Source organism: Periplaneta americana, chromosome 2, assembly GCF_040183065.1.
Source record: "Periplaneta americana isolate PAMFEO1 chromosome 2, P.americana_PAMFEO1_priV1, whole genome shotgun sequence".
Taxonomy (NCBI): domain Eukaryota; kingdom Metazoa; phylum Arthropoda; class Insecta; order Blattodea; family Blattidae; genus Periplaneta; species Periplaneta americana.
The window spans coordinates 186,149,806-186,164,400 of NC_091118.1; the positions used below are offsets into that span (position 1 = coordinate 186,149,806).

A 14,595-nucleotide genomic window follows, 5' to 3' on the forward strand; every position below is an offset into this window, starting at 1 on the left:
AAAAAGGATATCCCTGGTTTCCAGCAACAAGTACTTTAATTCATTGTCATCAGTAGAGGTGTGAGATATAGCATTATTTTTTTTGTATTTATAGCAAAAATTAAAAAAAAAAAATAGCATTTTATAACATTAATAACTTGAAGAAATAATGTTTATTAGCTAAAACCTGTTTTGCTATTTTTGTGTTTGAGAGGGGAAAATGAAAAGATATATAAATGGTAATGGGTATAGCTGCTCAATAGTACAATGTTCAATTAAATAACTATAATTTAAATTATGTAGCCAGAAAGAGACAATGGCAAGCAAAAACTATGAAACTGCAAAAAAAATAAATGCACATTTATGCATTGAGGAAATGAGCTTCATAATCTGAGAATGCAGTACTTTGTTGGTCTTTGACGTATCTTTAAAACCAAAGTACAGTATAAAACACTGGCTATTACCATTGGTTACTATGTAGCACGTGTCATCCCTTGAAAGGTGTAGCAACCAATTATTAAGTTCCTTTCTTAGCCCAATCAAGAAAATACGGACATTTCGTCACTTTTTTTACTTGTATATGGACACAGGTCTTAAAATACAAACTGTCCGTACTGTACATTGAAACCTCTCATTTACGGACATTGAAGGGAAATAACAAATCTGTCCGCATCTGGGAGGTGTCCTTTATTGGGAGGGAGGCTCCCCAATCTAACAGTAAATTTATAATATGCATTATGTATCCCTTCATGCTTTAAGTGAAATGTATTACTGTAGTTTAATTCTAAATACAGTATACTACAGTAAATTCTTTGCAACTACAGTAGATAAGACCGAAAAAGGAAAATATAGTACTGTGCCATGCAATTTTATTCTACGTCTAGTTATGCAGTACTGTAATTACAGTTTTCAACTTAACCTTTACGTTCAGATGCCATGTCTCTCGAATCAGAAATGATTGAAGTGAAGAGAATAATCTTATTAATCCTATCATGTGTCAAATACAATTTCATGATCGCGGAAACCTTGGTTAAATTTTATGACTGTTTATCCACCCACTTCCAGCTAACAAGGGGTAGCCGGCTGGGCTAGTGGTAGCCTACGAGACCCTTATTGTCTTCTTTCATGTTAAGGAATTTCTGTACAGTTCTCAAAACTAAATTTGCCATTTTTGTAACACATTAAGTCTTGAAAAGCAAGTTCTGTCCACAGTCAGGAGGTAAAGCAAGCTTTAGGACTGTGAAACAGCTGTCTGTGTCTGTAAACGAGAGTTAAATTTATCATTAAGTTATTTCTATATTATTTCAGTTGGGACATAAAAATCTGTCCGTATTTGAGTGTATATATGGAGAGGTTTCACTTATACACATGTATGGCAACCCTATGTAACAGTACAGGCATTTGCTGAGGATGGCAACTCAATATTCTCACCACAAGCTAAGCTTATTATATCATTCGAAGTCATTTTTCGCACTCTTATAGTTAGTATGGGTTTGCCTATCTGTTGTGGAGATGTGTGTGCGCAGTTTGAAGGAAGGTTTCAACATGAGCTCATTAACAGTTGCGCCTTGTGAGTAGAAAATAATTTATCCTAATGGTTTAATTACCAGAATGCTTTCAACTGTATTTGATGGTAACAGGTGCACAAATTTTAAATCAATCTTCTTAATGTATCCAGCTGTTTGCTGACAACATAAAGTCCACTATAGCCCACTGTAATCTATTCAGTTGTTGTTTTTCACGAGAAATGAGGGGTATTTTGATAGGTGTTCATTATAGATGCCTGTTGCTAATAGCCAGAGTTGGGGTGTAGTCAATATATATTGCAGGGTTGTGTCTTCTGCAACTGGTATTGATGAGTTTAATTTACTTCTTTTTGGTTTATGGATGGACAGTATAGAAGAATGTATTCCAGATCTTCATCATGATTATTACACCACAGACAAGTAGGATTATCAGAAATGTGAAATCAGTGTAGGTACAATTGAGTGACAATGTGACTCTTGTTAAAAATGTTTGAACATGTCTGAGCAAGTTTTTGTACATTTTCATTACAAATTTTAAAGATGATAAAAAAAAAATCCTGGCTTCTTTTGAAGGAAAGTAAGTTCATAGTGGGATTAAGGATAAAAAAAACCCTCTCTGGCCAGCTGTTTCTTGCTACATGGACTCTCTGCTTTGCAGATGTCTCTGTGGGCCAGTGGGTACTGTAAGAGAAATACCGTATATTCGTAGATTTCTGCAGATAAGGCATAAATTTCGAGCACAATATTATGGTGTTAGCTTATATCTGTACTTTAAGACGACCCCCTGCATGGCGGGAAAAGTGGAACTGGTTATAAAATCCTTCAAAAAGTGCGGAATTTGTAATGCTATGGAAGGCATGGAGGACGATTTGTTATGAAATATTTATGAAGTAGAAACAGACTCCGCAGTCAGAATGGGACCCATATGACGATACTGTCAACAGTGACAACCAGGATGTGCTCGAAGAGCTCTTTGCCTTGGATGACAAATGTTATTTGTTGTATTGTATAATGGTTTAAGTGTAGAATTTTATCTGCCTTGTAAGAGAAACTCCGGTTTTATGGATTTTTTTTATTCATCTATAGCCTTATCTGCAGAGTCTCTAGACTTGACTGACAGGATCACAGGAAAGGTTAATATTGACTTATTAGGATTTTGAAATAATTGAATAAAATAATACATAATTATATAATCTTATTCAGGAAAAGAAATTACATTAAAATAATACAAAGAAAGTGGTATAATTTGTTCTTAACAAAACACTGAATCAATACCATCCTCTAAAACGTTTATCATTGGAAACTACACGTCATCACTACTTCAACAGTAAGCTTTACATGGAACATAAGTTTTTAAGTTAGGCACTCCATAATTATAAATGCTTCAGTTTATGGGCACTTTGTATCAATCCTCTATTATGCTATGATTACATTTTAACAAATCAAACAAATGGTTCCCTATACACAACATAAGGAAAAGCCTAATAGGAAAAGCAGATTTTATGTGTTCCCTTTAGAAAAGACAATCACATCGTGAACACATCACTCCAAACTTGAATTTGTTGTTCCTATGTACTTTCTCTTTTTCAAAAATTATTATAGATATTAATCAACCTGTAAAAAAAATTAACACATATTCTTGTTTTATCTTCTACCTTTTGGTCTAAAGCAAATCACTGCAAAGTAATGATAAAAAAGTAATATTTTCTTCATGCATGTTTACTGCATGTTGGCATGCTTTTCCATCATTCACCATGGACGATTCTGCGGTGGTGGCTGCTGTGGAGGGTAAGGATAACCACCATACGGGGGTTGAGGGTATGCAGGGAATGCACCATAACCTGAAAACATTCCATTAGCACGTGTTTTGTGATATAGCTTCCCCTATCCAGCTTCAACGACAAATTCTTCATCAGGCAGTAAATAATAGGCCTATATTAATATCAGTCATTTTTTTTTTAATTTTCGTTCTTGCTTTGAAATTTCATATTTAAATTGAAAGTTACAGTTAAGCCTACATGCTAGTTTCAGCAAAATTATTTGAACATTTTCTCCAAAAGCTGTACCATATTATAAAGAGTACCAGGTAACTAGAAAAATTGTTGAATTCAAGTCTGCAAAATATAATTGAATCGGTTGTTGTTGAAAGGAACTAAGTCCACTTTTTAAAGTTTTGAGATAATCGAAAAAAACTGTTTTGTGGATAATCTATCGAAGATTAAACCAACATATATTGTACACATATTTTTTATGTGTACAATATATGTTGGTTTAATCTTCGATAGATTATCCACATAACAGTTTTTTTCGATTATCTCAAAACTTTAAAAAGTGGACTTAGTTCCTTTCAACAATAACCGATTCAATTATGTATAAGCATATAAAACATTAAAATTAAAAACTTTAGAAAAATTGTATATGCCTTCCCTTCCCAAATATTTCAAATTGACATTTTGATATAAATTTGTCACGTTTATCATGTAACAAATTAAATTTTAATAAGAGATATATTCCTTTATACAAAATAACAGTCTAACTACTCTATGTAAGATATTAAATGCAATATAGAAAGAGGTTTTTATATTTGAGCATTCATTATTAACAGATCATATATGTAACACACAACACATGCATCCACAGTTGTAGTAGACTGAATGAGCATTTCAAACAATTATTGCAATATCAAACAATCAGATCTCAAAGTATTAGTCATGTTATAAATTGCTGTAACAACTGAATGTGGACGGTGTAGTTAAGGCTATTATTATCACAGTGATCAAAGACATTGCACACTTTATGAATGCAAACCTGGTACGTGAAAAAGGCATAGGTACAGGTTCTGAGATTCAGGACAGAGAGCACTGTTGTTGGGTGTTGGACTCACCTTGCTGAGGATATGGTGCTGTAGTGTAGGGGTTGTAGCTGGCTGGAAGAGGTGTAGGCATGTAAGCTGGGTAAGGAGCTGCTGGTGTAGCTCCGTAGGGGATGGGCATGCCCTGTGGGTATGAGGGATATGGCAAAGTTGGTGGAGGAGCAGCCGCTCCACCGCTAGGGGTAGCAGTTGGTGGTGGAGGTCTTGGTGGAGCCTCCTTCTTGCCCTCTGAAACAGACAAATTTTGTGTAGTAGTCGGTGGAGGTGGTGGTCTTGGTGGAGGCTCCTTCTTGCCCTCTGAAACAGACAAATTTGATTCATATACTTTGTAATTCTGAAATTAATTTCGCACATTATGTAAATTCTTTAATGCTTCCAAAATGGAAAAGGTCATTCAGCATTATTAACATGAAATATATACACAGTGGAAGTGAAATAGTCTTGCTGATTTTCAGAGCGAATAGCTCATGTTGTATGTAACAAAAAACTGTAATATCATATTGGTGGAAAGTCGATAGTTTTTTCAACCTCTTATTCGGTAACTATTGCGAGTAGGATCGTGATTTTTGTCCATATCAATAGGGAAACTAATAAAGAATAATTTACCCCTCAGGTGTATTTTAATAGTATGAACGGTTTTCGTGTAATTTAATTTTAAAAACCTCTAATTTCAAGCCAATGCACGATGCGAATTGGGTGCAACACAACGCCAGAGAACAGCTCATCTAGCGAGACACACCGAGTTCATTGACCTTTTACATCTGTATCATGAGAAGAGTGTGTTAGCTGCGATGTTGCCGGACTGGTGAAACTTCAAACTTAATTTCCAAATTAAATGTTCATTTAATCACAAGACGTAATGTAGTGTAACTTTAATTCAAAATAATAATGTAGTTTTATTGTTACAACAATAATTCCTTTCTACAATTTAATTTAAACATTCCCGTCAACAATGGGATTTCCACTCCACACAGCAACACAGTATTCGTTATTGCACTCCACAGACGACAATGACAATTTACTTGGATTATTGAGAACAACAATGTACTGCTAATCTTAATTAATATTCACAAAGCACTATTTACAACACAGAAATATCAGTTCTCGGTTCACAGTTCGTTTGCCTTGGCTAGTTCTTCTAGCTCAGTCACTCGAGTTCACAGTATCTCGAACTCCAGACCTTCAGAGACAGTCCACTGAACTTCGAACTCAGGTCCCCCAACTGCGGTCCACTGCCCTCACACAGCTGCGGACACACTCAAGTTTAACTCCGGTCTCGAAGCTGGCTTCACTGCTACACAAGACTGACTGGCTAGCAACTACTGCAACAACTCACTTGCGTCTCTTATTTATAACTAAACCATAGTTTCGAGAAGCTACGATTTCGCGAACAATCTTCAGATACTGAGAGGTTGACGCTTCCGGAAACTTCTCTGGATTTCTCCCCTCAGTCGCAGGCGCATTACTTCCCCCTCTCCCTTCGTCACATCCGCGCCACCACCTCGTGCCCCCTCTCCTGCCGGATGCGCACGAAGTTCCCCGAGCGCCGAGAATATTCGGCCTGCCGTTTTCTATTCATTCCAGTGTACCCTATCGTCCCATTTCTTCTCAAAAATTATTTCACTTCCACCCTATATAATGATGGACTAATCTTGTATCAAGGTTGATAAATGTAAAAAGTGGAGCAATAACTCAAAGTAAAACAGTGAACTAGGAGAGTAAAGATGTTCGTTAAGTATTTTCAAATGATAATCTATCACAGATTAGGATACCAATCAATTGTGCAATATAGTACATTCCTTCCCTTTCACAAGATGCCCTTGTGCAAGAGGAAATTTAAACAAAAGATTCTTGATAGGTATTCATATTGAAAGTATGATTTAAAAGAAAAAATCTGAGAACAGATTCACACAAAGATATACAATTTAATTAGTTCACAATCTGTAAGAGGAAAAATGTGAACATGGATACAGAAAAGGCTAATTGTTTATACTATATAATGCAACGTATTCGGTAACTATTGCGAGTAGGATCGTGATTTTTGTCCATATCAACAGGAAAACTAATAAAGAATAATTTATCCCTCTGGTGTATTTTAATATACCATTAAAAGCAATCACTTACCCCAATTTTTGTAGCATGCTTCATTATTTGCATTCAACACAAGACAAATATTCTTTATCTTTGGATTAGGCCACGTCAAGTTTCATCATCAGATTCATTGCATAATTCTAACTATATTCTTTGAAAATAATTAACATATGTGTGTAAGTTTTCTTGGTAGGTTTTGTTCAATTAATCTTTCATAAACACTAAAAGTTTGACATCCAAATGTGTATACACAGTGATATAAATTAATTACCAGTACTATTACGTTAATAAAATGCTATGCCATATCTGATCGTGTATATAACAAATTAATGGAATAGTATATACAGTATACACAATTAGACAAATGAAGAAAAGAAATATTGATACATTAAAGGATCAAATGAACTGTGTAATCGATAGAATAGTGCAAGAAATATACAGAGATAAGAATAATTCTGTTTAAAGTTTAAAATAATCAAAATCTCAAATTACGGAAAATGACAAGTGCTGCGAACTTCGGAAAAAAATTACTAAGTTTTTTTTCTACCATTATTTGGATGAATTAAAAAAATGTGTGATATTAAGTCTAATAAGGGATACTACACATACAATACTAATTGCAACAGCAGAAGTTCTCCAACAACGTATATGAGTGTGAGTCATATTTTTTTGAAGAACAACTGATAGGGGTAACTTGATTTATATAATAATTATATTTTTATTGTACTAAAATTTTAGTTACCTTTGTCTAAAGTTCGTATTTTGTCATTTTTTTTGAGAGAGAGCCAGGATATTTTCTTATTCTTTTCCTACAGAATCGCCATTGATTTATAATAATTCTGTATTCGTTTAATTAAATTCTGTACATCATGGTGATAGTTTATTATGGAACATTCAATTCCGAGATTCGTTTTACAGCATATCGTACCTTGACCACTAGTGGCATAATGAGCAGGAATTGCTGGAGTTGCACCAAAGGTTTGACGTCCAATATTTTGTGTCAAGTCTTTCAATAATTCTTCCTTTTCAGTCTTTCGAGCAAAGCAGAAGTCAGAAATCTTATTCTGGAATGCTACCAATATCTGAAAGACAAATGCCAATGTTTGAGCATAATTTCTACAACTGAAATCAGTTACCGAACATTATTCATTTCACTATAAACAATAATATCGATATTTATATTATTATTGATATTATTATGAAATTATGATTATCTTCATCTAATAATAATAATAATAATAATAATAATAATAAATGTGTTAAAATGTTCCAAAGGATAACATACAGGTGAACTTTTTTATGAAAAAGAAATAACCAGTAATATGTTCAATCATCTGGGACTATGACAAATACCTGTGTAAGATCATTGTAGAATCTTGCTCCTTCAGAAAGGTTTCCTTTCAGTTCATTAAAAGTGTCATGTGCTGCAGCCAGCTCTTTCAACATAGCCTCTCTCTGAGCAGAAGCTCCTGCACCTGACTTCTCTTTACAAAATTCTGTATTTTGCACCTAATAAACAAAAGCAGAAAATAACTAATCGTTTATATAAATGTGGAAGTGAAGAAGTGACTTTAATAAAGTTGCCAAAACGAATCATTTGTGGTGAATTCTTGTGCACAAAAGCAGACAATGAAAATAAAAAATAAAATGAAATGATATTTTAAAAAGGATTAAAATGTTATGGCATAATATGATATGATATGATATATTTCGTCACAGCACTTCTTTACATGTAATGGTGTACCTCACATTTCTGTATCCGGTGCCACCATTAACATATTATTACAATAACACATTATTTGCAGTACACGTCTACACAGATACTCCCAATTACACAATGTACCTTTTTTGTTACTTGGTCAATCTCCCCTTCAGTATTTCTCTTACATTTCATTTGCTATTCTCTATTTATTCATTAATCCTAATATATCTAATATTATATACTTCTTTCACACCCCTCTTTTCCTCTAACTATTCACTAAAATCTCAATTTCAATTTTTCTCTATAAATTATTATATTGAATTATTTGACCTATTTGTTTTTCGACCTTTTATTCCTTTACTGTTCCAACGTTCAAATGTTAGTACTAATTTTATGCTGTCATTTGTTCACTTCTCTTAACCCTTTCTCACTATTTTCACTCCTTATTTGCGCTCACTTTCACTTTCTCACTATTCTGCTTCCACCTAATCCATTGTCACTATTCTCACTTCCTATAAATACTTATATTTTATTCTATACATCTGCTTATACACTTTCTCTCTACCCTATACTTCTCGATCTTTTCCAGTTTCACTTTACTTGCACTTCTTGATCATATCCCCACTATTTTTTTACACATATCAAATATCTCTGCTAAATCCTCATCTGTCGCAAGTTTTGACCTTTCTTTACTGTTCGTCTCTGCCTTATTTCTCTCTTTGTCTTTCTTTCTATTTATTTCTTCTTCTATTTTATGGCATAATAAAAATCATTATTATAAATGAAATATTAACACAATAGTATTAAATCTGGAGGGTAAAGAAAATGTTTGATAATGTTTATGCAAAAGTAATTTTGCATATCACAATGTATATCTAACTACAGTAAAACCCCACTTTAACATTCCTGTTTTTAAAGACTAAATCTGTTAAGTCCCAGCCAAACTGCCATAAGAATAATGTAATTAATTCCCAATTTTAAGGAAACCCAGTTTAAGGATACTTTTCAAGTGATTTTGTGATGATCTTGACTCGACTTTCAATAATCAACAGTAGGGTACCAGAATATTATATGCCACACAGCATCATTATTCTTTATCATTCTTTATGGTCTTGCTTTGAGTTGCTTTCACACAGTGGTTGCTTTGCTTGTTTTATTCTCTCGAGTTGTGTGGATCCTGTTTCCAAGTTTTTTTTGTTAGTTCATATTGTTTATGCATTTAATTAGGGCTAGGATTTTGATGATCTATAAAACATGAAAAAATGTCCTAAAACCAATGCATTTATGACCTAAAAGCTTTCAAAAATGCCCTTAAAAATTCCCTAATAATTGATCTTACATTCTAAAATTGGCTTAGTAGGAAAAGAAGTTTTGTGCTGCTTAATATTTAGACTAGTAATTAAATTAAATTCTAGTACCAATATTCAAGTTTATTTAATTTCACATATTTTTTATAAGTAGTACACTTTAATTAATTATTTTACCTGATATAATTTCCAAGTAGTCTACCACATGGCCACTCTTATCCGGAACTAGCAGATATATAGGAGTCTATATTGAAGAGGTGGTTGGACTGATGCATTACATGGGGTGTACTATGTTAAAATGGCAATATTTGTGTAGAAAAACGATTAAAATATTATACAAAATATTGGGTATTAATGGACAAAATATGTAGAGAAAATATCGAAGGAAATAAACATTATTTTACATTAAACTTGAGTACTTGCGTCAGGTCTATATGACTCGAGTGTTTTTTCTTTCCTCTGTTTTCTTTGCTGGAAGGTAATATGATGAGTGCCGATGGTGTGTAATTTCTTCTATTGTTGAAGTCTTTGAAACGGTCTGGCTGTAGTCATTTATCATTTAGCGCCAACAGCTGTTTATATATTGTGATTTGACCCGATGCGAATACTTAAGGGTTAATAATAGGGATTTATGGCCAAACTTAAATGAAAATGCCTCAAAAATGACCGAATAAAACAAAAAAATGCTCTTATGAGTTGAAACAGGCAAAAAATGCAAAAAAATGCCGTAACAAATATGTTTTAAAACACTCAGTTTATCACATAACATATAAATACTAAAGCAGCAACGTTTCTGGGTTACTAGAAAAAAGATGCAATTTCATCAAAATCCTAGCCCTAGTTATAATGGCGATTAAATGGAAGGAATTTACTGGACAAAAAATGAAAATAATAAGGGCTGTCGAGGCTAATCCTCAAATAATGACTGCGCGGTCACCGGAAACTACGTTAGCAGTGGACCACAAGTCACCCGCAGTTTTCTCGCCTCACGTCATAATAATGTCTCTAGTACAGTATAATCTATTCTAACACAAGTCATAATTTTTCAATAAAAAGGAGAAAGGAAGCTTCTTAATTCAAGAAATGGATTGCTAAATGACAGAAAGTGAAGGTTCTTTACTTGTAGCTTACCTGAATATCTGCCACTAAGGCTTCCTGTCTTTGAAGGCTCTCCTTTACTTGCCGCTGCAAGGGACCAAACACCCTTCCCAAACTTTCTACAGATAAGGCTTGCTCATTGATGGCTCCATCCTGTGCTAGTGCATTGAGGAATGTTGATTTCATATCTACAGTAGCTGACTTCAGTTCACATTCAATGCTGTCTCGTTCTGCCTTTATAGTTTCAACCTGAATATTAAATATCATTATACAGACAATTTTCTTTCCTTTTATTCATATTATTTTTAAAGTGGCAATAAGAAATATAACTTAATTTGTATTCGAGAACCAATGTAGCCAGTGCAATGAATATCAATTTGAAAGTTAATTTACTTACCGTACTAATTAATTTTATTTACACAAGACATTTTTATCTAATTGGTATTTAATGATACATTGAAGTTCACGAGCAACTGCAGAGAACTAGATTTTCTATTCACCAATATACTCATAAGTAGACTTGGTTTTTAGGTAAAACCTAAAGTAATTCTTACATGATAAGTGCATAAAAACTTGCAAGTACACGTTTCATAAAAAATTATACCTAAAATTGGTACTTTTATAGAACCTAAAAATGCCTATTTTGATGATAATAGCCTAATTTTGCCTATTTACCATGTTTTGTTACTCAATGGTCAAAACACCCACTTCAAAATTCATATCATTAATTTCAAAATTCACATTTCAGCTTGTACTAATTTTTAAACTAGAATTGTATGTATCATATTTGATGGTCTGGTCAGGGATTGCTTCATTACTTATAACATTTGGTGTGCTGTGACACACATTTAATAAGGGCCACATATCCAGTTCTTGGAAAATGAGAAAGTGCACTCAACTTCACTACTGCATGGTATCTATTGCAAACAAATTGTGCATTCTGTCTTAATTCACGAAGTGTAAAGTATGGTGTGTGGGTAGATGAATTTTGCAATGCCAAAAATTAAGTCTTCAAAGACTTCTCTGATACATTTAATGACTGCAAGAATTTTCCGATTTAACACTGGATGGACAGACAATACACTGCCAAGCACGTACAAACAGGTGTGAGCACTCAAATAAATTATTTTTGCTTTAAATTATATATTAATCTGTGCTTCATTGGCTGGTCATGATAATATCTTTGAAAAATATTGGAGTGCAAGAGGTCAAATGACTTTATTGTCAAACGCCTGGCATTAGAAAACAACAACATATAAGGTGAGCCAATGAAACGGGCGATTTTCAGATTCGTGTCTTTTCGGCTGTTGTCGGGTATTTTAATTGTTACATGCAACAATCTATTCTTCATTTGATAGCATTTGTTTATAATGGATCAATGGACGGTTGAACAACGTGCTTTTGCTATTAAGGCATATTATAAAAATAATGATAGTTTCATTGCTGCACAACGACAGACATTACAAGATGCTGATAAAGTAAACCTCATGACTTTTTCCCAAAAATTCTTGGATTTAAATGTTAGGGAAGACATTGTCCACAATATGCTGATGAGTGATGAAGCTCATTTTCATCTCTCTGGATACATCAATAAACAAAACTTTCGATACTGGTCACCAACTAATCCTTATGAAATACATGAGGAACCATTACACAGTGTCAAAGTCACAGTTTGGTGTGCAATAGCGTCATTTGGAAACTTTGGTCCTTATTTCTTTGAGGACGATTATGGGACATCTGTTACTGTAACATCACAGCGATATATCCGAATGATTCAAGAATTTTTGTCTCCAAAAATTGCTAATAATCCTCTCACCAATAGAGACATGTGGTTTCAACAGGATGGTGCAACCAGTCACACGGCTAGACGCACCATGGATGCAGTCAAAGGTTTATTTTCAAACCACATTGTCTCAAGATATGGAGAAATTTCCTGGCCTGTGAGATCTCCAGATCTCATAGCATGCGATTTTTTCTTATGGGGATATTTGAAGAGTATGGTCTTCAAAAATCCACCTCCACAGAACATCAACGAACTCGAAGAAAAAATTCGCCATGAAGTTGTTGAAATTCCTATGGACATGTTGCGTCATGTAATGGAAAACATACAACTTAGACTTGAAGAATGTGTGCAACGAAATGGGTGTATCAGCGGGATGTAGTGTTCAGAAAATAAGAATTTCATGAGGTACAGGTAAATGATATTGTGTATACTTTAAATGTAAAGTGAAAGTTTCGTTTCAAAGTAATCAGTGCAATAATTATTAAAGTTTTAAAATCACTCGTTTCATTGGCTCACCTTATACAAATAAAAGCCTGTTTACAAGCTGAGGATAATTGGCTTCACTGTCAACTATCCAGAACTGAACAATGCAATACTAGGAATTCTAATCTAACAATTGGTAAAGGGTTATTGTCAGTAAGACAGTTTCTATACAATGAATTCTTTTAAGTTTACCATTTGTTATTAACAGAGAAAAATTCGTCCTGGTGCCGAGAATTGAACCTGGGTCTCCCAGTTCTAGGCACTGGGTGCCGAAGTTCGATCTTTCTCCTTGATCCTCGGCAGTGGGACGAATTTTTCTCTGTTAATAACAAATGGTAACCATCATACATAATTTTGTGGGACCAAAAAATTAATCTCTACATCTTTTAAGTTTGTCATCCAATTTCATAGTACAACAACTATAATCGACTGGGACTGTGTTAGTATTATCCACTATCAAACAAAACCAAGAAATATTTCAAATTAACATCATTATGCTCTTTAGTAAAGCTAAAGGAAATTAATTAAACAATTCATTTTAACTAGAGATAGTAGTTGAGCAGACTACGTAACAGTCAATCAAAATATATTTTTATACATACATCTTCCATAAGCTTTCGTAGTTGCTGAACTGCTGAGCTGTTCTGCACACTGCTTCCTCCAGGACCTGCAGATGGCACTGCATTTTGCATTTCATCTGGACCCTTGCTCAGAAGTTCCATGCCTCTCAGATGAGATTCAAATTTATCACGGACTACTTTATCAGCCTTCATAGCATTATTAATGATCTCCCGATATTTATTCATATTGGCAAGGAATGTTTCTGTTAATTTTTCTGAAGGAGTACGGGTCCAACGTTCTTTGAATTGTTCACGGAGCTGATCATCTGATTCTTTCTCATCACGAAGCATTCTCTCGGTCTGGAAAATTGGAGAGGAAAATCTCGATAAAATTCAAGTTTTAAAAAATTATGATTTGCATTTCAAACAGGACAGAAATTTGAAGTACCTTCAGTTAATTCTCCCTCCTGCCAACAATATATTTAATTTCATGTAAAATAGGAGTGAAGGAATGAAGCGACTACCAGATATTAAGTGATTGTGAGGACAGAATAGATACGGCTTTGGAGAGGTTATTAACGAAGAAGAAGAGTGCTAAAAAGTGAGTGCAAGAAAGTTAGGGGTGGCAAAAGTGTAAGAAAAGAAACAGAGAAGAAAGTGTTAAGTGTAAGAAGATAGGGTAAGAATGTAATAAGATAGACTATCAAACAATGAATACAAGAGAATTAAAGTGGAAAAAAAAAAAAAATCATCTGAACAAATGTGAAGTGGAATGAGAGAGAAATTGCAAGTGTAATTAAGTGAATTAGATATGTCATGTTATTCAATGTTATGGGTTGGGAGTAGTATCAGGGGTACTATAACTGTAGGAGTATTATAGAAATAAATATATGGAAAGAGATAATAAAATAGGAAATTTAGAAGTGAAGCGAAAAGAAAGAGATAAATATGTAAATAAACAGAGGATAGGAAAAAAAAAGTGATATAAGTGTTGTAAAATAGAGTAAACAGAAAAGTCAGCAAGTAATGTAGGAGAAAATAGCGGGAAAACAATGATTAAGAGTAGGTAGGATTTGAGGGTAGAGAAGAAAATAAATAAATAACGCAAATTATTAAGGAAGGAATATGCAATATTTAATAGGTGAGCGAGAAATGGAAGGGAGACAGTCTAGGTAGGAGGGAGAGAATAGAAGA

The 14,595-nt window shown here is 33.8% G+C and overlaps 1 protein-coding gene across 2 annotated transcripts in view; it reads right to left on the minus strand.

Annotated features, from left to right (window-relative positions):
• Positions 1–2,680: 2,680 nt before the first annotated feature.
• Positions 2,681–14,595, minus strand: part of ALiX (programmed cell death 6-interacting protein-like protein AliX) — a 31,458-nt gene continuing 19,543 nt past the window's right edge. The window contains exons 10-15 of one of the 2 annotated variants that reach the window (XM_069819124.1): positions 13,444–13,761; positions 10,609–10,824; positions 7,822–7,977; positions 7,397–7,550; positions 4,390–4,605; positions 2,681–3,346 (exon numbers count right to left, since the gene is read on the minus strand). In XM_069819124.1, coding sequence (XP_069675225.1) covers positions 3,255–3,346; positions 4,390–4,605; positions 7,397–7,550; positions 7,822–7,977; positions 10,609–10,824; positions 13,444–13,761 — 1,152 coding nt within the window. In that variant the 3' untranslated portion in view covers positions 2,681–3,254. Of the gene's footprint in view, positions 3,347–4,389; positions 4,675–7,396; positions 7,551–7,821; positions 7,978–10,608; positions 10,825–13,443; positions 13,762–14,595 lie in introns of both variants that reach the window. The other variant, XM_069819123.1, reaches the window with a different exon arrangement.